General features: G+C 43.4%; 4 protein-coding genes across 4 annotated transcripts; 1 reads left to right on the top strand and 3 right to left on the bottom strand.

Moving 5' to 3' along the window:
* The first annotated feature begins 492 nt into the window (after window positions 1–492).
* Window positions 493–4,989, top strand: LOC139335926 (extracellular calcium-sensing receptor-like). Its single transcript, XM_070969710.1, has 12 exons — window positions 493–740; window positions 942–1,183; window positions 1,344–1,426; window positions 1,650–1,829; window positions 1,964–2,152; window positions 2,290–2,556; window positions 2,617–2,847; window positions 3,159–3,368; window positions 3,483–3,606; window positions 3,725–3,918; window positions 4,175–4,456; window positions 4,567–4,989. The coding sequence occupies exons 1-12, from the start codon at window positions 493–495 to the stop codon at window positions 4,987–4,989; spliced, it is 2,673 nt and encodes an 890-aa protein (XP_070825811.1).
* A 5,101-nt stretch (window positions 4,990–10,090) lies between these two features.
* Window positions 10,091–14,099, bottom strand: LOC139335925 (extracellular calcium-sensing receptor-like). Its single transcript, XM_070969709.1, has 9 exons — window positions 13,990–14,099; window positions 13,434–13,728; window positions 13,184–13,270; window positions 12,652–12,921; window positions 12,132–12,338; window positions 11,770–12,045; window positions 11,279–11,506; window positions 11,074–11,197; window positions 10,091–10,995 (listed from the first exon to the last, which is right to left on the bottom strand). The coding sequence occupies exons 1-9, from the start codon at window positions 14,097–14,099 to the stop codon at window positions 10,091–10,093; spliced, it is 2,502 nt and encodes an 833-aa protein (XP_070825810.1).
* A 2,137-nt stretch (window positions 14,100–16,236) lies between these two features.
* Window positions 16,237–20,209, bottom strand: LOC139335924 (extracellular calcium-sensing receptor-like). Its single transcript, XM_070969708.1, has 9 exons — window positions 20,100–20,209; window positions 19,552–19,846; window positions 19,336–19,422; window positions 18,840–19,109; window positions 18,278–18,484; window positions 17,916–18,191; window positions 17,425–17,652; window positions 17,220–17,343; window positions 16,237–17,141 (listed from the first exon to the last, which is right to left on the bottom strand). The coding sequence occupies exons 1-9, from the start codon at window positions 20,207–20,209 to the stop codon at window positions 16,237–16,239; spliced, it is 2,502 nt and encodes an 833-aa protein (XP_070825809.1).
* A 2,132-nt stretch (window positions 20,210–22,341) lies between these two features.
* On the bottom strand, window positions 22,342–26,375 carry LOC139335923 (extracellular calcium-sensing receptor-like). The gene is made up of 9 exons (XM_070969707.1): window positions 26,266–26,375; window positions 25,720–26,014; window positions 25,470–25,556; window positions 24,927–25,196; window positions 24,365–24,571; window positions 24,002–24,277; window positions 23,530–23,757; window positions 23,325–23,448; window positions 22,342–23,246 (listed from the first exon to the last, which is right to left on the bottom strand). Exons 1-9 carry the CDS (start codon window positions 26,373–26,375, stop codon window positions 22,342–22,344), a joined length of 2,502 nt encoding a protein of 833 aa, XP_070825808.1.
* Between the last annotated feature and the right edge of the window lie 697 nt (window positions 26,376–27,072).

Below are 27,072 nucleotides of genomic sequence, written 5' to 3'. Positions count from 1 at the left end.
CATAAAAAAAAACAAAAAACAAAACAAAACATGTGAGATCACTTTCCACTTCCACCTCCGTCCCCCAGAAATAATCATTTGCAATCAGACTGTTGTTGTTTTTCTGTCACTCTTGAGAGGAGTGATTTGGGGTTGTGTGCATGTGCCGCTGTGTTTACTTACTTACAAAAAGGCTTTGCATCTATTATAAATACCCACATCAACAGTTCAGCTATTCAGAGAAGGAGGGGGGTATGTTTCATTTTAGATAACTAGTCAGTGGCTAATGCAAGTTTTGGTGTTTGAAAATCCGTGTTTTGAACTTCAACTTGTTTTTCTCTACAGGTGGATATCTTAAGGCAAAAATATCTTTTTCCGACTACATTTGGAGGGATTTGACCTGATTTAACTTTCATTGCAGGAACTGTTTATAGAGAGTGAACGTATTGTCTATGAGAAACAAGCTACCTGGCTGAGTATCCTATTCAAAGTGTGTAGAGAACAGCTGCATCCATGTTCACTCTGTGGCTCTCCTCAGCCTCATGCCTGCTCTTTGTGGGGCTTGTGGGCAGACAGCTGGGCCTCAGGGTGGGTCTGCAGTGTGTTCAGACAGTGACTTGTTCTCGGTGGGGTACACCCAGCAACCAGGGTCTGTTCCAGGATGGAGATGTAGTTATTGGTGGGCTCTTCAGTCTTCATTCCCAACCTCCAGCTATAGACCACGACTTCACTCAGCTGCCACACTACAAACCTTGCACTGGGTAAAACTCTGCACTGTACTGTTTACTGCGATTACTGTAGAATGACAATGTTAGCGTATGAGCGATTAGTATTTCTGTATCTTGGGTCTTTTCATTTTGATGACAAAAAACTTCATAATCTAAATTAGTACTGGTGGCTTTACAGAATCAACCAAAATTTTAACAGATATTTTTCTCATTCCTTTTCTCCTGTCGACTCAGTTTAGAACATATTCCACTGAAATATATGTATGCTCTGACGTTTGCGGTGGAAGAAATCAATAATAGTCCTGCGCTGCTGCCAGGTGTGAGGCTGGGGTACCATATGTTTGATAGCTGTGGGCGACCGCCCTGGGCTCTCCAGGCAGCACTGTCGTTGGTTGGAGGAGACAGCAGCAACTGTAAATCAACAGACCCTCCAGATTATTCTACTGGGTATGGAGAAGGAATCGGGGGAAGGACAGGTAGCTTGTTGTGTGCCTATATGAAACTCCATAGCATAGCATGATGATAGCAAAACAAATGCAAAGCTGTGCTTAAAAGAGAATCAAACACTTGTTTGTTGTGTAAACATTATTTTTCATGTGACAAATTTTGAGTCGATGTTTTTAACGCTGTCATCAGGTGATCATCCTGTTCCCTTGATCATCGGTGGTGCTTCATCTGTAACAGGCCAAATACTGTCCAGAATCCTGAGCCCACTCTCTGTACCTTTAGTGAGTTTGTTTTGAATACACCATAAACACAACACAGTAATTTTTTTTCTCCTTATTTTCAGGGTGGGGTTGCCATCATTTCATGCACGAGCAGAGGAAAACAAAAACAACTTTTTGAGATGAAGACAAAAAGTTTGGATGGAAATCAGTTTGAAACCATCTCCTTTTTTAAGGAAAAAAAAATCATTGAAAATAACTTGTTTTTATCTTTCAGATTAGCTACCTGTCGAGCTGCCCCTGTCTCAGTGACAGGCGGCAATTTCCAAACTTCTTCAGGACCATGCCCAGTGACACTTACCAAGCCCGGGCTATTGCCCAGCTTGCCATACACTTCAACTGGACATGGATCGGAGCAGTGGTAGCAAACAATGATTATGGCCACATGGCAGTAAAGGTGTTTCCATTTGTTGTATTTGTTGTAGGAGAAATGTTATGGTATTTATACAAGAAGTTTACATAAATACATTATTTAAATACTTTTAATTCATTTAATCTTTCTGCTCCTTGCAACTGTATTGTGCATGTCAGATATTTCAGGAGGAGACTCAGGGGAAAGATGTTTGTCTGGCATTTGTAGAGACTCTCCAAAGGGAAAAGATTGTGAGTGATGCCAGACGTGCAGCGCTCACAATTCAAGCCTCGACCGCGAGGGTGATCCTGATCTTTACCTGGTACACAGATGTGAGAGAACTGTTCCTGCAGCTTGCCAAGATAAATGTAAGCAATAAATAAATTAATTGTGTATTGAACATAGTAATGCAATCCAGAACTGAAAGATTCAATTTTATAAACACTATAAGTTTTTAAGATAAATTTTTAATGTGATCATGATCTTGTCTTCTTGTTATCACCAGGTGACTGACAGACAGTTTCTGGCCAGTGAAGCTTGGAGCACCAGTGACAATCTTCTCCAAAATCTTGTCGCAAGTAAAGTGGCGAGTGGTGTTCTTGGTGTGGCCATTCGAAGTTCACCTTTACCTGGATTCGAAAATTACCTGAGAAATTTACTTCCAATTCATCATCCTAATGATGAGTTTTTAAAAGAGTTCTGGGGAGCCGAATTCGGATGCAGTGCTGGGGTCACACCTCTCTTTTCATATTCCCCATCATCCCTCAAATCTGTAACCCACACGCAAAAGTCTAGCCATCTGTCAAATGTTTCTACCTCATCTCCTGCCAAGGGGCCCCTTCAGAAAGCTTCTCCACCTCCCTGCAGTGGGACAGAGTCCCTGGAAGGGGTGCAGCATCCCTTCACTGATACTTCCCAGCTAAGGGTGGCATATAATGTCTACCTTGCTGTTTATGCTGCAGCTCACGCCCTTCACAGCCTTCTCTCCTGCCCCAACAGAGAGCGCCCTCCTGGTGACAAGAGCTCCACCTGCTCCTCTCCAAAACACATCAAACAAATAGAGGTGAGCAAGATTGTCAGCCTTTTCCTAAGAGGGGAAATACTACCGTTACCAACTTGTGCTGTGAAATGTCCATGATAATAATACTTCAAAAATATATTCATTACAAGCATTATTTTTCATAAGCTCTGTCAGTTTCAATTCAATTCAATTTAAATTTTATTTGTATAGCGCCAAATCACAACAGAAGTTGTCTCAGGACACTTTCCATATAGAGCTGGTACAGACCAAGCTCTTTTATCTACAAAGAAACCAACAATTCAAACAAACAAAACAGTTTCAGTGTGAGCAGTTTCAATATTTTGATTTTCCAGCTGTTGCAGCACTTGAACAACGTGAATTTCACCACGCCTCAGGGTGAAATCTTTTACTTCAATGGAGCCGACATTCCAGCAAAGTACGACCTTGTCAACTGGCAGAACACCCCTGAGGGGTCACTCAAACTTGTTTTGATTGGTCGAGTGGAAGGCTTTGACCTCCACCTGAATGAGTCAGCAATTCAATGGAGCACAGGATCCAATCAGGTATTCAATCGAAAAATAATGTTAAGATCAAAAACAAAATGCATATTTAATTTTTTTCTATTTGACAGAAACATTTATTTAGTCCTTGAACATATAAAGTGCCTTTTTGTTTAGGTGCCTGTTTCAGTGTGCAGTGAGAGCTGCCCCCCAGGTACCCGAAAGGCCAACAGGAAAGGAGAACCTCTCTGCTGCTTTGACTGTATCCCATGTGCTGAAGGGGAGATCAGCAGTAAAACTGGTGAAGTTTTATAAGATATGCAGTGATCATGACTGCTGAATCTGTCTGCTTTAAAGCTCATCTGCACTTTCTTGCTTTCTGCTTTACTCTGCTTTCCCCTTCTGTCTTTTTTTCCCAGGTTCTCTTCACTGCGATCGTTGTCCATCTGAGTTCTGGTCCAATGTTGAACAAACAGCCTGCATCCCTCGTCAGGTGGACTTCCTTTCCTTTAATGAAACCTTGGGCATTACTCTGACTACAGCAGCTGTGTCTGGTGCTACAGTGACAACAGCTGTGTTTGTGGTGTTTATTTACTATCGTCAAACACCTGTGGTAAGAACTCTGAGTACTGTAAACAAAAAAACCCCAACATTTTCATCAAATCCTCGCTGCACATGCTGTGCAGTTGTAATTTATAGTTTGGTCAATGTCATTTGATTTCTATCAGGGCAATTTTGTCAGTAAGAAAACGTGTACTACTACTACTACTACATTAATAAATAAAATATGTGATTACTTACTGAATTATTCTCTGTTTGGCTGTTAATGTGCTTGTCTTTTTTTTTCCACATGGCCATGACCTGTGCAGGTACGAGCCAATAATTCAGAGCTGAGCTTCCTGCTTCTTCTGTCATTGAAGCTGTGCTTCCTGTGCTCACTGGTCTTCATTGGCCGTCCATCAGTCTGGTCTTGTCGGTTCCAGCAGGCAGCCTTTGGGATCAGCTTCGTACTTTGTGTTTCCTGCCTCCAAGTCAAGACCATAGTTGTTCTGGCAGCTTTCCGCTCAGCTCGTCCTGGAGCTGAAGTCTTGATGAAGTGGTTTGGTCCGGGCCAACAGAGAGGAAGTGTCTGCCTCTTTACCTGTATACAGGTCAGAGGTTCACATGCACTTTTTCATAGCAAAACTATTATATTATTCATATTATTCAAGCATTTAACATACATTAACCTCAAATTGTGCAATGGTTTTTTTCCATCAAGGTTATCATCTGTATTATTTGGCTATCGCTGAGCCCCCCTGTGCCCCAAGCTGACTTGGATATCCCAGGGTCAAAGGTCACCCTGAAATGTGCCATGGCCTCTGTGGTTGGCTTCTCTTTGGTTCTGGGTTACATTGGCCTGCTGGCCTGCACCTGCCTCCTCTTGGCCTTTCTTGCTCGGAAACTCCCCGACAACTTCAACGAGGCCAAACTGATCACCTTCAGCATGCTGATATTCTGTGCTGTGTGGGTGGCCTTTGTCCCTGCTTATGTTAGCTCTCCTGGGAAATATGTTGTCGCTGTGGAAGTTTTTGCAATCCTGGCCTCGAGCTACGGTTTACTGATCTGCATTTTTGTCCCCAAATGTTTCATCATTCTTTTGAGGCCTGAGAAAAACAGTAAGAAGCATCTAATGGCCAGATAACAAAATAAGTTAAGATAAATTCATCAAATATGACCAATATTTACTGTACCACATATTGTTTGTATCCTCTGTTTTCTTTTCTCTTCTATTTGTATACATTTATCATATTCATTCAGTATGTTTCAATGGAAATAAAAGTCAATTTACAGTTTTAATATCCCAAAAATAAGATATTTCACATAATTACAGTTTCTATTGTTGCCAACGGTACATTACCTAAAAGCTAGATCTGTAATGTATATTGATATTAAACTGTTGACAGAATAAAAAAAAAACCCTTTCATGTCAAATCGTTACCTGTCCTACAGTCATTGTTAAAAGACCAGTCAGTACTTTAAAGAGCTCAGAGTGAAAGCGTGCTCTAGTCTTGTGTTTAATATTGTTGATATTAGGTTATGCTAAGGTTTGGATCACAGACCGTACCATGGATTTAAATTCAAGATTTTTATTACCTGATACTGTACATCCAGACATTACTGTGATTATGATCATTAGCAGGAAGACAGGCCGATTAATTGCATGTATTTTGTCAGTTTATTTGAAGATTTGTGAGGTGAATACAGGATGTATAGGAACCATAAATATAATATACATTCAGAAACTGTACAGTAGTGCAGTGCATCCATCCATCCATCCATTATCTTCCGCTTATCCGGGGCCGGGTTGTGGGGGGAGCAGTCTGAGCAGGGACGCCCAGACTTCCCTCTCCCCGGACACTTCCTCAAACTCTTTCGGGGGGATCCCGAGGCGTTCCCAGGCCAGCCGAGTGACGTAGTCACCCCAGCGTGTCCTGGGTCTTCCCCGGGGCCTCCTCCCGGTGGGACATGCCTGGAACACCTCCCTAGGGAGGCGTCCAGGGGGCATCCGATAGAGATGCCCGAGCCACCTCAGCTGACTCCTTTCGATGCGGAGGAGCAGCGACTCTACTCTGAGCTCCTCCCGGGTGACAGAGCTCCTCACCCTATCTCTAAGGGAGCGCTCCGCCACCCTGCGGAGGAAACTCATTTCAGCCGCTTGTATCCGGGACCTCGTTCTTTCGGTCATGACCCAAAGTTCATGACCATAGGTGAGGGTAGGAACGTAGATTGACCGGTAAATCGAGAGCTTCTCCTTTCGGCTCAGCTCCTTCTTTACCACGACAGACCGATACAGCGACCGCATTACTGCAGCCGCTGCACCGATCCGCCTGTCAATCTCACGTTCCATCCTTCCCTCACTCGTGAACAGGATCCCAAGATACTTAAACTCCTCCACTTGAGGCAGGAACTCTCCCCCAACCTGAAGGGAGCAAGCCACCTTTTTCCGGTCGAGAACCATGGCCTCGGACTTGGAGGTGCTAACTCTCATCCCAGCTGCTTCACACTCGGCTGCGAACCGCCCCAGCGCATGCTGAAGGTCCTGGCTCGAGGAAGCCAACAAGACAACATCATCCGCGAAAAGCAGAGACGAAATCTGCCGGCCCCCGAACCGAACCCCCTCCGGCCCCTGGCTGCGCCTAGAAATCCTGTCCATAAAAATGATGAACAGAACCGGTGACATAGGGCAGCCCTGCCGGAGTCCAACATGCACTGGGAACAGGTCCGACTTACTGCCGGCAATGCGGACCAAGCTCCTGCTCCGGTTGTACAGGGACTGTACAGCCCTCAACAGAGGGCCTCCAACCCCATACTCCCGGAGCACCTCCCACAGAATGACGCGAGGGACACGGTCAAATGCCTTCTCCAAGTCCACGAAGCACATGTGGACTGGTTGGGCAAACTCCCATGAACCCTCAAGCACCCTGCGGAGGGTATAGAGCTGGTCCAGTGTTCCACGGCCAGGACGAAAACTGCATTGTTCCTCTTGAATCCGGGGTTCGACTATCGGCCGGATTCTCCTCTCCAGTACCCTGGAATAGACTTTACCAGGGAGGCTGAGGAGTGTGATCCCCCGATAGTTGGAACACACCCTCCGGTCCCCCTTTTTAAAAAGAGGGACCACCACCCCAGTCTGCCAGTCCAGAGGCACTGTCCCCGTCTGCCACGCGATGCTGCAGAGGCGTGTCAACCAAGACAGTCCTACAACATCCAGAGACTTGAGGTACTCAGGGCGGATCTCATCCACCCCCCGCGCTCCCCGAGGAGCTTGCGAACTGCCTCAGTGACTTCAGCCCCGGTGATGAATGAATCGACCTCCAAGTCCCCAGTCTCTGCTTCCTCTACGGAAGACATGACAGAGGGATTGAGGAGATCCTCGAAGTATTCCTTCCACCGCCCGACAATATCCCCAGTCGAGGTCAACAGCTCCCCACCTCCACTGTAAACAGTGTTGACAGAAAGCTGCTTCCCCCTCCTGAGGCGCCGAACGTTTTGCCAGAATTTCCTTGAGGCCAACCGGTAGTCCTCCTCCATGGCCTCCCCGAACTCCTCCCAGACCCGAGTTTTTGCTTCTACAACCGCCCGAGCTGCCGCACGCTTGGTCTGCCGGTACCCATCAGCTGCCTCAGGAGTCCTATGAGCCAACCAGGCCCGATAGGACTCCTTCTTCAGCTTGACGGCATCCCTTACTTCCGGTGTCCACCACCGGGTTCGGGGGTTGCCGCCACGACAGGCACCGCCGATTTTACAGCCACAGCTATGGACGGCTGCATCAACAATGGAAGTGGAGAACATGGTCCATTCGGACTCAATGTCTCCAACCTCCCTCGGGATCTGGTTGAAGCTCTCCCGGAGGTGGGAGTTGAAAACTTCCCTGACAGCGGGTTCCTCCAGACGTTCCCAACAGACCCTCACGGTACGTTTGGGTCTGCCAAGTCTGTCCCGCTTCTTCCCCTGCCAGCGAATCCAACTCACCACCAGGTGGTGATCAGTTGACAGCTCAGCCCCTCTCTTTACCCGAGTGTCCAAGACATACCGCCGAAGGTCAGATGATACGACTACAAAGTCGATCATTGACCTCCGGCCTAGGGTGTCCTGGTGCCACGTGCCCTGATGGACACCCTTATGCTTGAACATGGTGTTCGTTATGGACAAACTGTGACTAGCACAGAAATCCAATAACAGAACACCACTCGGGTTCAGATCGGGGAGGCCGTTCCTCCCAATCACTCCCCTCCAGGTGTCACTGTCGCTGCCCACGTGAGCATTGAAGTCTCCCAGCAGAACAATGGAGTCCCCGGTTGGAGCACTTTCCAGTACCCCTCCCAGGGACTCCAAGAAGGCCGGGTACTCTACGCTACTGTTCGGCCCGTAGGCCGAAACAATAGTGAGAGACCTATCCCCAACCCGAAGGCGCAGGGAAGCGACCCTCTCGCTCAGCGGGGAGAACTCCAACACATGGCGGCTGAGCTGGGGGGCTATAAGCAAGCCCACACCAGCTCGCCGCCTCTCACCGCGGGCAACTCCAGAGTAGAAGAGAGTCCAGCCTCTCTCAAGGAGTTGGGTTCCAGAGCCCAGACTGTGCGTGGAGGTGAGCCCGACTATCTCTAGCCGGTACCGCTCAACCTCCCGCACTAGCTCAGGCTCTTTCCCCCACAGTGAGGTGACATTCCATGTCCCCATAGCCAGAGTCGTTGTCCAGGGTTTGGGTCGTCGGGGCCCCCGCCCACGACTGCTACCCATTCCACATAGCACCGGCCCCTTCTGATCCTTCCTGCGGGTGGTGGGCCTACGGGAAGGCGGGCCCACGTCGCTCCTTCGGGCTGTGCCCGGCCGGGTCCCGTGGGCAAAGACCCGGCCACCAGGCGCTCGCCTGCGAGCCCCAACCCCAGGCCTGGCTCCAGGGCGGGGCCCCGGTGACGCCAATCCGGGTGACGTACGCTTCCTTGCTTTAATTTCTTTCATAGGGGCTTCTTGAACTGCTCTTAGTCTGACCCGTCACCTAGAACCTGTTTGCCAGGGGCATTAAGCCCCGGACAACATAGCCTCTAGGATCATTCGGGTACTCAAACTCCTCCACCACAATAAGGTGGCAGTTCAAGGAGGAGTAGTGCAGTGCAGTATTATCAAAACAATAAATAGTCATGAATGTGTCTTAATACTGTAAATAGAGTCACCTCTTAATACCATCATCATGGTTTTATGGACTACACATAATATTGCTGTTTCCAGCTATTATCTATATGAGAAAATTTCAGATGGGGTGTTTTTCTCATGAAGGTGAAATGTGAAGGCAATGTTGAATGACTGTGGCATGCATGGGTGTGGTTGGAAACTGAATCCCAGCTGGCTGGCTGCCAAAGAGCCTGCAATACCTAGTGGCTGGAGCTGTACTGTTCATTAAGAATCCACTTGATTTATTTTACAGTCATTGGACGTTTAATTCTCTGTTGCAATATGACAAATCAGGTACTGTTTGGAATTGAAAACCTCCTCCAGGTGACATGGTGCAGCAAAACACGTTCCAGCATCTGACATAACAATATTTAATCAAGCAAAAATTTATTTCATCTAGGACATGACACCGTTCCTTGTCTTCAGCCTCTCCCAGTGCACTGATTTCATCTCATTTCTACACTTCATCAGGGGCTAGCAGTGACAGCTCAGATTAAAATTCAGAATAAAAAGTGCTGGTGGAAGGATATAAGACTGATAATGGAGCATTTTTTTCTGCAGCCACTTACCATGTTCATGCTTGAGAATCATTTTATCTATTTGTAGAACTATTTCAGTGATAAAAATGCAGCCATTGAGTTTGTTGAGAAAAAAAACGAGACTGTATATGCTAATAAAAATGAAGGAACATTCATGGATTGTTGATCACCAGTAAGTTTTGTTTGTGTGTTTCAATTACTTTTAGATGATTGGGAATCAGTTGATAATATTAAGAAGACTCAACTTATTTTGTTATGCTTGTAGAGACACCGGGTCTTAAATTGAGCAAGGGTTATACATTGTAATTCTTATTCTATGGTCTAAGGCAGAGCTCTCAGTGCCAGGACCTTGGTTGCTGACTTAGTCAGAATAAGCAAATACTATGGGTGGAGGGTTACTGAGGGGTGAACAGTGGTTGTGGTAACCAAAACAAATAATCTAACAATTAAGTTGTGGTTACAATGACGACAACCAAAACCCCTCTCAACCCTAAACGTAACATTTCCAGTTCAAAAACCAAGCTTTTAGGACTAGATGCCCCGACCCATTATTGCTTTCTTTGTGTTCCTCTCTGGTCTCAGCAGGATTATGTAGCATTTGGGTCCAAACAGTGACAACAAGAGGCCAAAACTGGAGGCCAGGATGGCAAACACCTCCACTGCATCTGCATATTTGCCAGGTGAGCTGATGTAAGCTGGGACAAAGGCCACCCACACAGCACAGAAGATCAGCATGCTGAAAGTGATGAGTTTGGCCTCATTGAAACTATCTGGAAGATTCCTTGCTATAAATGCAATGAGACAACTGAGGATAGCAAGTGAGCCAATATAACCAAGTAACACAGCAAAACCAACTGTGGACCCAACTACACACTCATAAACTATTTTATCATCTTGGTATTGAGTGTTTTTATGAGGAGCTGGTGAGGCAGAGATAATCCAGACAGTGCAGATTGCTGCTTGAATAGAAGTAAGAACAATAACTGTCCCTCTCTGCTGCACAGCACCAAACCACTTCAGACTGGCTCCACCTCCTGGCTTGGAGGCTTTGAACACAGCCAGAACCACCATGGTTTTCACTAGAATGCATGAGACACAAAGCACAAAGCTGATCCCAAATGCTGCATGTCTCAGCTGGCATGTCCACAGCATGGGACGGCCAATAAACAGCAGCGAACAGAGGAAACACAACTTAAGTGACAGCAATAGCTGAAAACTAAGTTCTGAATTGTTTGCTCGTACGATAGGTGTTTTACGATGATAGATAAAGATCCCGAGGACAACAGCACAGATACATGTGCCCAGCAATGATGCAGCTGTCAAGCAGATACCCAGAGGCTCATGGTAGGAGAGGAACTCTGTTTTCTTCAGAACACAGTGGTCACGCTGGGGGCTGGACCAGAAGTCCTCTGGACAACTGGTGCACTCAGTGGAGTCTATGAAAACAGGGGCAGTCTTGAGATTCATGTTTATATGATATCTCCAAACAACAATGTTTAAAAATGAGTACCAACCAGTCTTATTGCTGATCTTTCCCTCAGAACAAGGGATGCAGTCAAAACAGCACTCAGGTTCCCCTTTCTTTCTGGCGATGCGGGTACCTGGAGGGCAGCTCTCACTGCACACTGACCGAGGTGGCTACAGGGAGAAGATCTGTTATTGTGCACTATTTTAATTGAAACAATGAGTTTTCCATGTGGTGTGTAAAAAAGAAATAACCTTTTTTGATTCATGGTTCCAGAAAATTTTGTTTTCTTCAATTGTGAGTTCTTCACCTTTGAAGGCCGACCTCTTGACCTCACCCACATTCTGAACTTCAGTTCTTCCATCAGGGAGCCACAGCCAGTTCATGATATCATATATTGGCAAGGCATCACCATTTTTATCAAATGCCACTTGATCACCAAATGGTGTGGTGAAGTTGACTTTTTCCAAGTAATACACAAGCTATGCTTGTCAGAAAAAGGCATAGAGGAAAACCAAAGAGGACAGATAAGAAATAAATCTACATGACAATGGTGAACACAGCAGTACCTTGTATTCAATAATCAAATTATTTATTTAATCCCTTTTTTTTAATTAAAACTTTAGTTATTATTGAATTATTTTAAACTATAAATGCTATTAAAGCACAAAAAAGCTATGGGCAAGAAATACTGCAGCGTAGGATTTAGTCATATTGACAGATGGAGTGTAAACTGATATCACACCTGCCATGGCTCCAGTCTTTTCAGATTGCCACAGCTGTGCTCGCTGAAAGGCCCTCTACCTGGCTCGCACTGCAGCATGTCATCAAGGGCATATGCCAGAGCATACACAGCCTTGTACACATTGTACTCTGGCCTGAGATCTGAAATGTCCAACAACTCTGTCTCCACCTCCTCTAGATCTTCCTGTCCAGTGCATAATGTTCCCCCAGCTTCCATCCACCCTGCTGGAGGTGGTGCAAATCTGCACTGAAATGTGTGTTCCCAGAACTGGTTTACCTGAAATATATTCAAAACAGTGTGTTATAAATGACAACATATTATTCTTGCACTTTCCAGATCAGATTGCACGGTTGAACACTCACCATGCTATTTCCATTGCTGTTGTTGTGGTGTTGGTCAGGACGTATTTGTCGGAGGAATTCCCTGAGCCCTGGTATTTCTCCTCGACGGATAGCAATGCCAAGTGTGCCACCCAGGTATGGCATGAGTTGGGGGGTCTGGAGCACAGGAACGGCTGTCCAGGCTTCACTGGCAATCCACTGCAGGCCTGTCACATTCTGCCTCACCACCTGTGCATTATTTCAAATACATAAATTCAGACTGCCATGTCACCAAAAGTAGTGTTGAGTCTTGTGAATTATACACAGTTTACATATTCATACAGAGATACAATATCATGTTTCATAACCCAGGTCATCATAACTGGTCTCACTTTATAATCTACAAAATAAGAAGTGCGATGTGTTCAGTTACTGATATTTATTATAACAGGCCAACGCATAATAAGGCATAAGGCATAATATTTACACATGTTCAGTTTGACAAATAAAACATGAAATTGTATATATGCAAAGTTTTTAAAAGATTTATTTCAAGTCCAACCTCTTCCATGAGATTAATCATGAGACTCTCGTGTGCAAACACAATGACCACACGAGCTGTGGATTTCTTCATCACATCCACAATCCTCTTAAATTCAGATGGATCTTTGCCCCAAGGCAAAATCTCGAAGTAAGCCAGACAACCTCCACCAGACTGAGCCAGGTCAGACTGAAAGGACCGGGCAGCGTGGAGTCCATAATCATCATCACTGACCAGCAGACCTGCCCAAGTCCAGCCAAAGTGCTTTAGAATCTGAATCATAGCACGCACCTAAATGAATACAGAGTGAATGAATCAATACACAGGCTGAAACATTTTTTCAATGTAAAACCTGCCAAACAAGTTTCACAATGGATCATGTCTAATAATTGCGTTAAAGCTTTGCCACAACAGCCAAATCAATGACACGAAGAATGCAACAGTATTAGATAGCATTCAAAAATTTGTTACAGCGCATGGACGTTCTTTGTGATAAATTTTTAACTGCACATGTGTCCTTTGATGGATTTTAATTTTGCTGATAGAGAGTCACCTGGAAAGCATCACTTGGGATTGTCCTAAAGAAGGATGGAAACTTTGGTCGGTCACTCAGGCAGGAACATGTGGCAAAATAACTCACCTGTCAGAGACACAGACTGTACATCCTAAAAACATTCAAAGCCTTTACCCATTCCTTCAGTTTCTCTAGGTTGATTACAGCATGTTTACAACTAACATTATATCTGAAATTGAATCAAAGTGACACAAACTTTCTCATAAGATGGCAAAGGCAGAAAACTTACCATAGGTACTCTGTACAAACCTAAGACGGTGGAGATGGCAATGGAATGTGTCGAGGAAGAATCACCCACTATCCCGAGGACTGGAGGGGCTCCTACACAAGTCTCCTCTAATACAAACTGCTCCTCTTGACCACTGACTAACGACAATGCTGCACGAAATCCAATTGCTAGTTTCACGCAGTTATCATAAAGACTGTATCCCAGAGTCACATTAGATAGCAGGTTGGAGTTTCTGTTGATCTCATCTATAGCAAAGGCCATGGTCTGAGCCCGCCTGAAACCTGGAGTGTCAAAACTAACAGAAAAAAATATCACTGTTTAATATTGAAAAACATAAGATAATGCAGTAGATCACAACCACAGATTTTGAAAACCATTAAGACAGTACAATCGGTACAATTATCATAACACAACAAAACTGCAACATAAGTAATATGTTTAAAATGGCATGAATAAAAAATGTAATTCACAGTGATGTTTGATTGTCAAATACACTCTCCTAATGGCACTGATTTTCCCTAGTTTCTCCCTGTTGCTGTTTACCCGACAGACTCACCTATGGCAGGTAGGCGGTTGTGGCTCTGAGGTGAAAGACAGGTCAGGAAAGACAGAAAAGAAGTGGATTTCAAACAGTCCACCTAGAACCACATCTCCTGCCTTGTGCATCCCATTTAGAGGAAACTGTTCCTGTAACTGGCAGGAAGAGGAATGAAGAGGGGTGGACACAGCAGACGACAAGTACAAATACATCAACATGAAATATATGACCAAGTGCAAGTTGATCTCTACAAATGCCAACATGACTTTCCTCGTCTTCACTCCTTTTCCAAGCCCAGTATTGCTATGTCAACCCCTTTTATCGACTTACGGTATTGTTCAATCTTGTGCACCATCCATTAGAGTATGAACAATAGTAGGGGCAGGGCCTAAAATGATTTTCATTTGAAATTCATTGAATTGAGGCAGAAGTGATTTTGTCACTTTTAGTAACATCTCCTCATGGCCATTTTTCCAACCCAAATTTAATTTGACTGTAACGACTGACATCCATTCAAATGTGCACAGCGGTGATCAGATGTATTTATTAGTTTAACTAAATATCATATTAAAGAGAGCTCGATGTGTATGGTACATAAAGTCAATATTTCACATTCCTTTAAAACATAGACTTGCATGATGGCGTAATACAAGTTTTCTTCAGAATCACTGTGCAGTTTAAAGCCTGAGCAGATACAAATGTGTATCAGAAGAGCCTCTTTATTGTGTGCGCAAGACAACAAATGCACAAATATTCCAAATCAGGTTTTAATCAAATGTCCACTAGATGGTAGCAGATGGTGAAATAATACATCTTCTCATGTTTTTTTTCATTGCACTGTGTGTGCTTGGTAGATGGCTTTTATTTCTGCCATCAGACCTTCATCTGTCTAATTTGCAAAACAACAGTTTTTGCCAAGTAAGCACAATATGGTAAGTCTAAGTCTATGATTACAGGTAGAAACCTGGAGTTTTAATTGCTTTTCGCTCAATAAATGGAAAGTAAGTAGTGAGGACATTGTGAGTTGTTTTCATTTAGGAGCTGTTCTGATACTGACTGACAAGTCAGCAGAAGTCCTGAGCCCTTGTACATTAAGAAGCTCCAGCATCTCCGCTCTGCTACTGGTCTGTGCTGCACTGAGGTTTTATGCTTCTGGAAGTTTCTTATATTGTCACACTCCTCATTTAGTCTTCTGAGTAAAATGTCATTGATTTTGTCCAGAGGGTAAACATTTCAGCTCTCAGGTTTAATAATGTAGGCAAAACATGGAGGGGCCCTTTTGTTGCCTAAGAGGTGTTTAAACCACCTATACTGATGGCAAATTAAAAAAGATGTCATGGACTGCTCTGGAGGACAGCCAGGAGGTTGGAGAAGGGAAAGGCCCCTGGTGAACTGAAGATCAGGCCAAAGGCTGGGCATCGGGTGCTGGACAGGTAGACTGCTGGATACCAGTGCAGGAAGCTGGTAACAGGACTGCAGATGGATCCACAGTCCCAGTGTGAAACTTTCACCTGTAGAAAGCCACTTCTTGTGCAAACTCAGGATCCCACCTCCAGCAGAGAGGGACTTTAGGAAGCCTAGCTTCGAATTGACAAAATCCTTTCCTCTTAATAAAAAAATCAGTGACCTCAAGTTCTTGTCCTCTTGGATCTAAGTGTAGCGTTCGTATTTAATTAAATGGTGAATAACAATCTGGGGAAATCATCTCCCTGGATTAAGGCTGACTCTGAGGTTACAAATCTTGGTGTAATCCTAGACCCAGATCTAAGATTAAAGTCCCACATCAACAAGGTGACTAAAACTAAAAACATTTTTTCACTTTAGAAACATAGCTTAAGTACAACTGTTTTTAAATCAAATCCCTGGAACACAATACCAACAAGAATCAGGGAAGCAGCTCACTGAATATTTTCAAAAGAAAGATAAAAACGTATCTCTTCACCTCAGCATTTAACTAAGGAGTTATTGGCCCCTGATCCTGGTCTCAAACATTTCTGCCTTGCCTCATGCTTACACACTGCTGCACTTCTTTTAAGATGTTGTATGAAATGCCTGCTTCAGTTTAATTAAGACCTGTGGTGAATCAGTGTCTGTAGAGAGAGAAAAAACATTCAGAAAGCACAGACACCAGCACACCAACCCTACATTTGCAATATGCTCACCCCTCTATTAATATCAACATATTGCCTGATGCCTGTATTTTTGTATTGCAGAAAGACAATGGATTAACTATGTCACACATGGAATTAAGTGCAGTGTTTATGACTAGATACCCCGACCCATGATTGCTTTCTTTGTGTTCCTCTCTGGTCTCAGCAGGATTTTGTAGCATTTGGGTCCAAACAGTGCTAACAAGAGGCCAAAACTGGAGGCCAGGATGGCAAACACCTCCACTGCATCTGAGTATTTGCCAGGTGAGCTGATGTAAGCAGGGACAAAGGCCACCCACACAGCACAGAAGATCAGCATGCTGAACGTGATGAGTTTGGCCTCATTGAAACTATCTGGAAGATTCCTTGCCATAAATGCAATGAGACAACTGAGGACAGCCAGTGAGCCAATGTAACCAAGTAACACAGCAAAACCAACTGTGGACCCAACTGCACACTCATAAACTATTTTATCATCTTGGTATTGAGTGTTTTTATGGGGAGCAGGTGAGGCAGAGACAATCCAGACAATGCAGATTGCTGCCTGAATAGAAGTAAGAACAATAACTGTCCCTCTCTGCTGCAAAACACCAAACCACTTCAGACTGGCTCCACCTCCTGGCTTGGAGGCCTTGAACACAGCCAGAACCACCATGGTTTTCACTAGGATGCATGAGACACAAAGCACAAAGCTGATCCCAAATGCTGCATGTCTCAGCTGGCATGTCCACAGCACGGGACGGCCAATAAACAGCAGTGAACACAGGAAACATAACTTAAGTGACAGCAATAGCTGGAAACTAAGTTCTGAATTGTTTGCTCGTACGATTGGTGTTCTGCGATGATAGATAAAGATCCCCACGACAACAGCACAGATACATGTGCCAAGCAATGATGCAGCTGTCAAGCAGATACCCAGAGGCTCATGGTAGGAGAGGAACTCTGTTTTCTTCAGAACACAGTGGTCACGCTGGGGGCTGGACCAGAAGTCCTCTGGACAACTGGTGCACTCAGTGAAGTCTATGAAAACAGGGGCAGTCTTGAGATTCATGTTTATATGATATCTCAAAACAACAATGTTTAAAACTAAATACCAACCAGTCTTATTGCTGATCTTTCCCTCAGAACAAGGGATGCAGTCGAAACAGCACTCAGGTTCCCCTTTCTTTCTGGCGATGCGGGTACCTGGAGGGCAGCTCTCACTGCACACTGACCGAGGTGGCTACAGGGAGAAGATCTGTTATTGTGCACTATTTTAATTGAAACAATGAGTTTTCCATGTGGTGTGTAAAAAAGAAATAACCTTTTTTGATTCATGGTTCCAGAAAATTTTTTTTTCTTCAATTGTGAGTTCTTCACCTTTGAAGGCCGACCTCTTGACCTCACCCACATTCTGAACTTCAGTTCTTCCATCAGGGAGCCACAGCCAGTTCATGACATCATATATTGGCAAGGCATCACCATTTTCATCAAAAGCCACTTGATCACCAAATGGTGTGGTGAAGTTGACTTTTTCCAAGTAATACACAAGCTATGCTTGTCAGAAAAAGGCATAGAGGAAAACCAAAGAGGACAGATAAGAAATGAATCTACATGACAATGGTGAACACAGCAGTACCTTGTATTCAATAATCAAATTATTTATCTAATCCCTTTTTTTTAATTAAAACTTTAGTTATTATTGAATTATTTTAAACTATAAATGCTATTAAAGCACAAAAAAGCTATGGGCAAGAAATACTGCAGCGTAGGATTTAGTCATATTGACAGATGGAGTGTAAACTGATATCACACCTGCCATGGCTCCAGTCTTTTCAGATTGCCACAGCTGTGCTTGCTGAAAGGCCCTCTACCTGGCTCGCACTGCAGCATGTCATCAAGGGCATACGCCAGAGCATACACAGCCTTGTACACATTGTACTCTGGCCTGAGATCTGAAATGTCCAACAACTCTGTCTCCACCTCCTCTAGATCTTCCTGTCCAGTGCATAATGTTCCCCCCGCTTCCATCCACCCTGCTGGAGGTGGTGCAAATCTGCACTGAAATGTGTGTTCCCAGAACTGGTTTACCTGAAATATATTCAAAACAGTGTGTTATAAATGACAACATATTATTCTTGCACTTACCAGATCAGATTGCACGGTTAAACACTCACCATGCTATTTCCATTGCTGCTGTTGTGGTGTTGGTCAGGACGTATTTGTAGGAGAAATTCCCTGAGCCCTGGTATTTCTCCTCGACGGATGGCGATGCCCAGTGTGCCACCCAGGTATGTCATGAAGTGAGGGGTCTGAAAGACAGTAGCTGCTATCCAGGCTTCACTGGCAATCCACTGCAGGCCTGTCACATTCTGCCTCACCACCTGTGCAGAATACCACTACTCTAGTGCCATGCTACTAAAAGAGTGTCGTATTATGCAAAGTTTACACAGTTGATTTACCCTACTCATTCATACATGGATGCAATCTTTTGTTTTACATCATATTAAGAGCAAAGTAATGCACATCATCATAGTTCAGTAAAATTAGTGTGATTAAATGTCATTAAATCTCATTCCAAAACACTTCTAACAAACAAGAGGCGCGCTGCATTAAATTACATATATTTATCAAAGGCCAACGTGTTACTGCAACATACATCACTTTGACAATTAAAACAATGGGTTGTATCAACTGTAACTACATTAATTTAAAAATAAGTTGTATTTGAAGCCCAACCTCTTTCATGAGATTAATCATGTGACTCTCATGTGCAAACACAATGACCACACGAGCTGTGGATTTCTTCATCACATCCACAATCCTCTGATGTTCAGATGGATCACTGCCCCAAGGTAAAACCTCTAAGTAGGCCAGACAACCTCCACCAGACTGAGCCAGGTCAGACTGAAAGGACCGGGCAGCGTGGAGTCCATAATCATCATCACTGACCAGCAGACCTGCCCAAGTCCAGCCAAAGTGGTTTAAAATCTGAATCATAGCACGCACCTAAATGAATACAGAGTGAATGAATGAATGAATGCACAAGCTGAAAATTTATTGCAAAGTAAAACTGGTTAACATGTTTCACAATGCATGATGTCTAATAATTGCCTTTCACCACTGTCATCTGAGACCAAACAACCTTGTGAAGAACACAAAGAATGCAATAATATTAGATAGAAGAAAAACATGTGTCCGTTGATGGATTTTCATTTTGCTGATAGACAGTCACCTGGAAAGCATCACTTGGGATTGTCCTAAAGAAGGATGGAAACTTTGGTCGGTCACTCAGGCAGGAACATGTGGCAAAATAACTCACCTGTGAAAGACATTCAAAGCCTTTACCCACTCTTTAAACCCCTAAAGGTTGATTACAGCATGTGTTCAACTGATATTAAATCAAAGTGATATAAAGTTTCTCGTAAGATGGCAAAGGCAGAAAACTTACCATAGGTACTCTGTACAAACCTAAGACGGTGGAGATGGCAATGGAATGTGTCGAGGAAGAATCACCCACTATCCCGAGGACTGGAGGGGCTCCTACACAAGTCTCCTCTAATACAAACTGCTCCTCTTGACCACTGACTAACGACAATGCTGCACGAAATCCAATTGCTAGTTTCACGCAGTTATCATAAAGACTGTATCCCAGAGTCACATTAGATAGCAGGTTGGAGTTTCTGTTGATCTCTTCAATAGCAAAGGCCATGGTCTGAGCCCGCCTGAAACCTGGAGTGTCAAAACTAACAGAAAAAAATATCACTGTTTAATATTGAAAAACATAAGATAATGCAGTAGATCACAACCACAGATTTTGAAAACGCTTAAGACAGTACAGTCAGCACAATTACACAACAAAACTGCCACATAAGTAATATGTTTAAAATGGCATGAATGCAAAATACAATTCACAGTGATGTTTGATTGTCAAATACACTCTCCTAATGGCACTGATTTTCCCTAGTTTCTCCCTGTTGCTGTTTACCCGACACTCACCCATGGCATGTAGGCGGTTGTGGCTCTGAGGTGAAAGACAGGTCAGGAAAGACAGAAAAGAAGTGGATTTCAAACAGTCCACCTAGAACCACATCTCCTGCCTTGTGCATCCCATTTAGAGGAAACTGTTCCTGTAACTGGCAGGAAGAGGAATGAAGAGGGGTGGACACAGCAGACGACAAGTACAAATACATCAACATGAAATATATGACAAAGTGTAAGGTGGTCTCTACAAACGCCAACATGACTTTCCTCGTCTTCACTCCTTTTCCAAGCCCAGTATTGCTATGTCAACCCCTTTTATCGACTCACGGTATTGTTCAATCTTGTGCACCATCCATTAGAGTATGAACAATAGTAGGGGCAGGGCCTAAAATGCATTTCATTTGAAATTCATTGAATTGAGGCAGAAGTGATTTTGTCACTTTTAGTAACATCTCCTCATGGCCATTTTTCCAACCCAAATTTAATTTGACTGTAACGACTGACATCCATTCAAATGTGCACAGCGGTGACCAGATGTATTTATTAGTTTTAATAAATATCATATTAAAGAGAGCTCGATGTGTATGGTACATAAAGTCAATATTTCACATTCCTTTAAAAAATAGACTTGCATGATGGCGTAATATAAGTTTTCTTCAGAATCAGTGTGCAATTTAAAGCCTGAGCAGATACAAATGTATATCAGAAGAGCCTCTTTATTGTGTGCGTAAGACAACAAATGCACAAATATTCCAAATCAGGTTTTAATCAAATGTCCACTAGATGGTAGCAGATGGTGAAATAATACATCTTCTCATGTTTTTTTTTATTGCACTGTGTGTGCTTGGTAGATGGCTTTTATTTCTGCCATCAGACCTTCATCTGTCTAATTTGCAAAATTTCAAGTTTTGCGAACTAAGCACAACATGGCAAATCTAAGTCTATGATTACAGGTAGAAACCTGGAGTTTTAATCATTGTTTTTCGCTCAATATATGGAAAGTAAGTAGTGAGGACATTGTGAGTTGTTTTCATTTAGGAGCTGTTCTGATACTGACTGACAAGTCAGCAGAAGTCCTGAGCCCTTGTACATTAAGAAGCTCCAGCATCTCCGCTCTGCTACTGATCTGTGCTGCACTGAGGTTTTATGCTTCTGGAAGTTTCTTAAATTGTCACACTCCTCATTTAGTCTTCTGAGTAAAATGTCATTGATTTTGTCCAGAGGGTAAACATTTCAGCTCTCAGGTTTAATAATGTAGGCAAAACATGGAGGGGCCCTTTTGTTGCCTAAGAGGTGTTTAGACCACCTCTACTTATGGCAAATTAAAAAAAGATGTCATGGACTGCTCTGGAGGACAGCCAGGAGGTTGGAGAAGGGAAAGGCCCCTGGTGAACTGAAGATCAGGCCAAAGGCTGGGCATCGGGTGCTGGACAGGTAGACTGCTGGATACCAGTGCAGGAAGCTGGTAACAGGACTGCAGATGGATCCACAGTCCCAGTGTGAAACCTCCACCTGTAGAAAGCCACTTCTTGTGCAAACTCAGGATCCCACCTCCAGCAGAGAGGGACTTTAGGAAGCCTAGCTTCGAATTGACAAAATCCTTTCCTCTTAATAAAAAAATGAGTGACCTCAAGTTCTTGTCTTCTTGGATCTAAGTGCAGCGTTGGAATTTAATGAAGTGGTATATAATAATCTGGGGAAATCATCTCCCTGGATTAAGGCTGAGGTTACAAATCTCTGTGTAATCCTAGACCCAGATCTAAGATTAAAGTCCCACATCAACAAGGTGATTAAAACTTCATTTTTTTTACCTTAGAAACATAGCTATAGTACAACTATTTTTAAATCAAATCTCTGGAACACACTACCTACAAGTATCAGGCGAGCAGCTCACTTAATATTTTCAGAAGAAAGCTGAAAATGTATCTCTTCACTTCAGCATTTAACTAAGGAGTTATTGGCTCCTAATACTGGTCTCAAATGTTTCTGCCTTGCCTCATGCTTACACACTGCTGCACTTCTTTTGGGATGTTGTATGAAATGCCTGCTTCAGTTTAATTAAGACCTGTGGTGAATCAGTGTCTGTAGAGAGAGAAAAAACATTCAGAAAGCACAGACACCAGCACACCAACCCTGCATTCTCAATATGTTAACACTTCTATTAATTTCAACATATTGCCTGATGCCTGTATTTTTGTATTGCAGAAAGACAATGGATTAATTATGTCACACATGGAATTAAGTGCAGTGTTTATGACTAGATACCCCGACCCATGATTGCTTTCTTTGTGTTCCTCTCTGGTCTCAGCAGGATTATGTAGCATTTGGGTCCAAACAGTGCTAACAAGAGGCCAAAACTGGAGGCCAGGATGGCAAACACCTCCACTGCATCTGAGTATTTGCCAGGTGAGCTGATGTAAGCAGGGACAAAAGCCACCCACACAGCACAGAAGATCAGCATGCTGAACGTGATGAGTTTGGCCTCATTGAAACTATCTGGAAGATTCCTTGCTATAAATGCAATGAGACAACTGAGAACAGCCAGGGAGCCAATGTAACCAAGTAACACAGCAAAACCAACTGTGGACCCAACTGCACACTCATAAACAATTTTATCATTGTGGTATTGAGTGTTTTTATGAGGAGCTGGTGAGGCAGAGACAATCCAGACAGTGCAGATTGCTGCTTGAATAGAAGTAAGAACAATAACTGTCCCTCTCTGCTGCACAGCACCAAACCACTTCAGACTAGCTCCACCTCCTGGCTTGGAGGCCTTGAACACAGCCAGAACCACCATGGTTTTCACAAGAATGCATGAGACACAAAGCACAAAGCTGATCCCAAATGCTGCATGTCTCAGCTGGCATGTCCACAGCACGGGACGGCCAATAAACAGCAGCGAGCACAGGAAACACAACTTAAGTGACAGCAATAGCTGGAAACTAAGTTCTGAATTGTTTGCTCGTACGATAGGTGTTTTACGATGATAGATAAAGATCCCCACGACAACAGCACAGATACATGTGCCCAGCAATGATGCAGCTGTCAAGCAGATACCCAGAGGCTCATGGTAGCAGAGGAACTCTGTTTTCTTCAGAACACAGTGGTCACGCTGGGGGCTGGACCAGAAGTCCTCTGGACAACTGGTGCACTCAGTGGAGTCTATGAAAACAGGGGCAGTCTTGAGAGTCATGTTTATATGATATCTCCAAACAACAATGTTTAAAAATGAGTACCAACCAGTCTTATTGCTGATCTTTCCCTCAGAACAAGGGATGCAGTCGAAACAGCACTCAGGTTCCCCTTTCTTTCTGGCGATGCGGGTACCTGGAGGGCAGCTCTCACTGCACACTGACCGAGGTGGCTACAGGGAGAAGATCTGTTATTGTGCACTACTTTAATTGAAACAATAAGTTTTCCATGTGGTGTGTAAAAAAGAAATAACCTTTTTTGATTCATGGTTCCAGAAAATTTTGTTTTCTTCAATTGTGAGTTCTTCTCCTTTGAAGGCCGACCTCTTCACCTCACCCACATTCTGAACTTCAGTTCTTCCATCAGGGAGCCACAGCCAGTTCATGACATCATATATTGGTAAAACATCACCATTTACATCAAAAGCCACTTGATCACCAAATGGCGTGGTGAAATTGACCTTTTCCAAGTAATACACAAGCTATGCTTGTCAGAAAAAGGGATAGAAGAAAATCAAAGAGGACAGATAAGAAATAAATCTGCATGACGATGGTGAACACAGCAGTGCCTTGTATTCAATATTCAAATTATTTATTTAATCAAATTTTTAAATTCAAACTTTAATTATTATTAAATTCTATTGAGGCCTTAAAAGCTACCTGCAAGAAATACAAAAGTGTAGGATTTAGTGATAAAGACAGATGGAGTGTAAACTGATATCTCACCTGCCATGGCTCCAGTCTTTTCAGGTTTCCACAGCTGTGCCTGCTGAAAGGCCCTCTACCTGACTCACACTTCAGCATGTCATCAAGGGCATACGCCAGAGCATACACAGCCTTGTACACATTGTACTCTGGCCTGAGGTCTGAAGTGTCCAATAGCTCTGTCTCCACCTCCTCTAGATTTTCCTGTCCAGTGCATAATGTTCCCCCCGCTTCCATCCACCCTGCTGGAGGTGGTGCAAATCTGCACTGAAATGTGTGTTCCCAGAACTGGTTTACCTGAAATATATTCAAAACAGTGTCTTATAAATGATGACAATATATTATTCTTGCACTTACCAGATCACATTGCAGTGTAACACTCACCATGCTATTTCCATTGCTGTTGTTGTGGTGTTGGTCAGGACGTATTTGTAAGAGGAATTCCCTGAGCCCTGGTATTTCTCCTCGACGGATGGAAATGCCCAGTGTGCCACCCAGGTATGTCATGAAGTGAGGGGTCTGAAAGACAGTAGCTGCTATCCAGGCTTCACTGGCAATCCACTGCAGGCCTGTCACATTCTGCCTCACCACCTGTGCAGAATACCACTACTCTAGTGCCATGCTACTAAAAGAGTGTCTTATTATGCAAGGTTTACACAGATGATTTGCCCTACTCATTCATACATGGATGCAATCTTTTGTTTTACATCATATTAAGAGCAAAGTAATGCACATCATCATAGTTCAGTAAAATTAGTGTGATTAAATGTCATTAAATCTCATTCCAAAACACTTCTAACAAACAAGAGGCGCGCTGCATTAAATTACATATATTTATCAAAGGCCAACGTGTTACTGCAACATACATCACTTTGACAATTAAAACAATGGGTTGTATCAACTGTAACTACATTAATTTAAAAATAAGTTGTATTTGAAGCCCAACCTCTTCCATGAGATTAATCATGTGACTCTCATGTGAAAACACAATGACCACACGAGCTGTGGATTTCTTCATCACATCCACAATCCTCTGATGTTCAGATGGATCGTGTCCCCAAGGCAAAACCTCTAAATAGGCCAGACAACCTCCACCAGACTGAGCCAGGTCAGACTGAAAGGACCGAGCAGCGTGGAGTCCATAATCATCATCACTGACCAGCAGACCTGCCCAAGTCCAGCCAAAGTGCTTTAGAATCTGAATCATAGCACGCACCTAAATGAATACAGAGTGAAGTATTAATGCACAAGCTGAAAAATTGTTTCAACGGAAAACATGCTTAAAATGTTTCACAATGCATCATGCTTAATGACTGCTTTTAAGCACTGTCATATGAGACAAAACAACCCCATCAATGATAGAAAGAATGCAACAGTATTAGATAGCAGAAAAACATTTGTGCTTGCAGTGCATGGATGTTCTTTGTGATAAATTTTTAACTGCACATGTGTCCTTTGATGGATTTTCATTTTGCTGATAGACAGTCACCTGGAAAGCATCACTTGGGATTGTCCTAAAGAAGGATGGAAACTTTGGTCGGTCACTCAGGCAGGAACATGTGGCAAAATAACTCACCTGTCAGAGACACAGACTGTACATCCTAAAAACATTCAAAGCCTTTACCCATTCCTTCAGTTTCTCTAGGTTGATTACAGCATGTTTACAACTAACATTATATCTGAAATTGAATCAAAGTGACACAAACTTTCTCATAAGATGGCAAAGGCAGAAAACTTACCATAGGTACTCTGTACAAACCTAAGACGGCGGAGATGGCAATGGAATGTGTAGACGAAGAATCACCCACTATCGCGAGGACTGGACGGGCTCCTACGCAAGTCTCCTCTAATACAAACTGTTTCTCTTGACCATTGACTAACGACAAAGCTGCACGGAATCCAATTGCTAGTTTCATGCAGTTATCATAAAGACTGTATCCCAGAGTCACATTAGGTAGCAGGTTGGAGTTTCTGTTGATCTCATCTATAGCAAAGGCCATGGTCTGTGCCTGCCTGAAACCTGGAGTGTCAAAACTAACAGAAAAAATATCACTGTTTACTTTTGAAAAACATAAGATAGATCACAACCACATATTTTGAAACCCTTAAGACAGTACAATCGGCACAATTATCACAACACAACAAAACTGCCACATAAGTAATATGTTTAAAATGGCATGAATGCAAAATGCAATTCAGAGTGATATTTGTTTGTCAAATACACTCTCCTAATGGCACCGATTTTCCCTAGTTTCTCCCTGTTGCTGTTTCCCCGACAGACTCACCCATGGCAGGTAGGCAGTTGTGGCTCTGAGGTGAAAGACAGGTCAGGAAAGACAGAATAGAAGTGGATTTCAAACAGTCCACCTAGAACCACATCTCCTGCCTTGTGCATCCCATTTAGAGGAAACTGTTCCTGTAACTGGCAGGAAGAGGAATGAAGAGGGGTGGACACAGCAGACGACAAGTACAAATACATCAACATGAAATATATGACCAAGTGCAAGGTGGTCTCTACAAATGCCAACATGACTTTCCTCGTCTTCACTCCTTTTCCAAGCCCAGTCACTGTTATTTCTATGTCAACCCCTTTTATCGACTTACGGTATTGTTCAATCTTGTGCACCGCCCATTAGAGTATGAACAATAGTAGGGGCAGGGCCTAAAATGCGTTTCATTTGAAATTCATTGAATTGAGGCAGAAGTGATTTTGTCACTTTTAGTAACATCTCCTCATGGCCATTTTTCCAACCCAAATTTAATTTGACTGTAACGACTGACATCCATTCAAATGTGCACAGCGGTGACCAGATGTATTTATTAGTTTAACTAAATATCATATTAAAGAGAGCTCAATATGTATGGTACATAAAGTCAATATTTCACATTCCTTTAAAACATAGACTTGCATGATGGCATAATACAAGTTTTCTTCAGAATCACTGTGCAGTTTAAAGCCTGAGCAGATACAAATGTGTATCAGAAGAGCCTCTTTATTGTGTGCGTAAGACAACAAATGCACAAATATTCCAAATCAGGTTTTAATCAAATGTCCACTAGATGGTAGCAGATGGTGAAATAATACATCTTCT

This window comes from Chaetodon trifascialis, chromosome 9 (assembly GCF_039877785.1).
Source record: "Chaetodon trifascialis isolate fChaTrf1 chromosome 9, fChaTrf1.hap1, whole genome shotgun sequence".
NCBI classification, from domain to species: domain Eukaryota; kingdom Metazoa; phylum Chordata; class Actinopteri; order Chaetodontiformes; family Chaetodontidae; genus Chaetodon; species Chaetodon trifascialis.
This window is presented reverse-complemented; position numbering and strand designations above follow the sequence as displayed.

Bases quoted from the DNA above. Each gene is read 5' to 3' on its own strand.
- LOC139335926 (XM_070969710.1), top strand. From the start codon at position 493: ATGTTCACTCTGTGGCTCTCCTCAGCCTCATGCCTGCTCTTTGTGGGG. The intron at 1,830-1,963 runs GTGTTTCCATTT...TGTGCATGTCAG, and splicing joins ATGGCCACATGGCAGTAAAG to ATATTTCAGGAGGAGACTCA. The intron at 3,607-3,724 runs GTGAAGTTTTAT...TTTTTTTCCCAG, and splicing joins GGAGATCAGCAGTAAAACTG to GTTCTCTTCACTGCGATCGT.
- LOC139335925 (XM_070969709.1), bottom strand. From the start codon at position 14,099: ATGCACAAGGCAGGAGATGTGGTTCTAGGTGGACTGTTTGAAATCCAC. The intron at 12,922-13,183 runs GTGACTCTCTAT...GTATTCATTTAG, and splicing joins TCCCAAGTGATGCTTTCCAG to GTGCGTGCTATGATTCAGAT. The intron at 11,507-11,769 runs GTGTGATATCAG...TGACAAGCATAG, and splicing joins AAAGACTGGAGCCATGGCAG to CTTGTGTATTACTTGGAAAA.
- LOC139335924 (XM_070969708.1), bottom strand. From the start codon at position 20,209: ATGCACAAGGCAGGAGATGTGGTTCTAGGTGGACTGTTTGAAATCCAC. The intron at 19,423-19,551 runs GTAAGTTTTCTG...TGTCTTTCACAG, and splicing joins GTTTGTACAGAGTACCTATG to GTGAGTTATTTTGCCACATG. The intron at 18,485-18,839 runs GTTGGGCTTCAA...TATTCTGCACAG, and splicing joins TGATTAATCTCATGAAAGAG to GTGGTGAGGCAGAATGTGAC.
- LOC139335923 (XM_070969707.1), bottom strand. From the start codon at position 26,375: ATGCACAAGGCAGGAGATGTGGTTCTAGGTGGACTGTTTGAAATCCAC. The intron at 24,278-24,364 runs GTGAGTGTTACA...AATATATTTCAG, and splicing joins ACAGCAATGGAAATAGCATG to GTAAACCAGTTCTGGGAACA. The intron at 23,247-23,324 runs GTTGGTACTCAT...CTGTTTTCATAG, and splicing joins AAAGATCAGCAATAAGACTG to ACTCCACTGAGTGCACCAGT.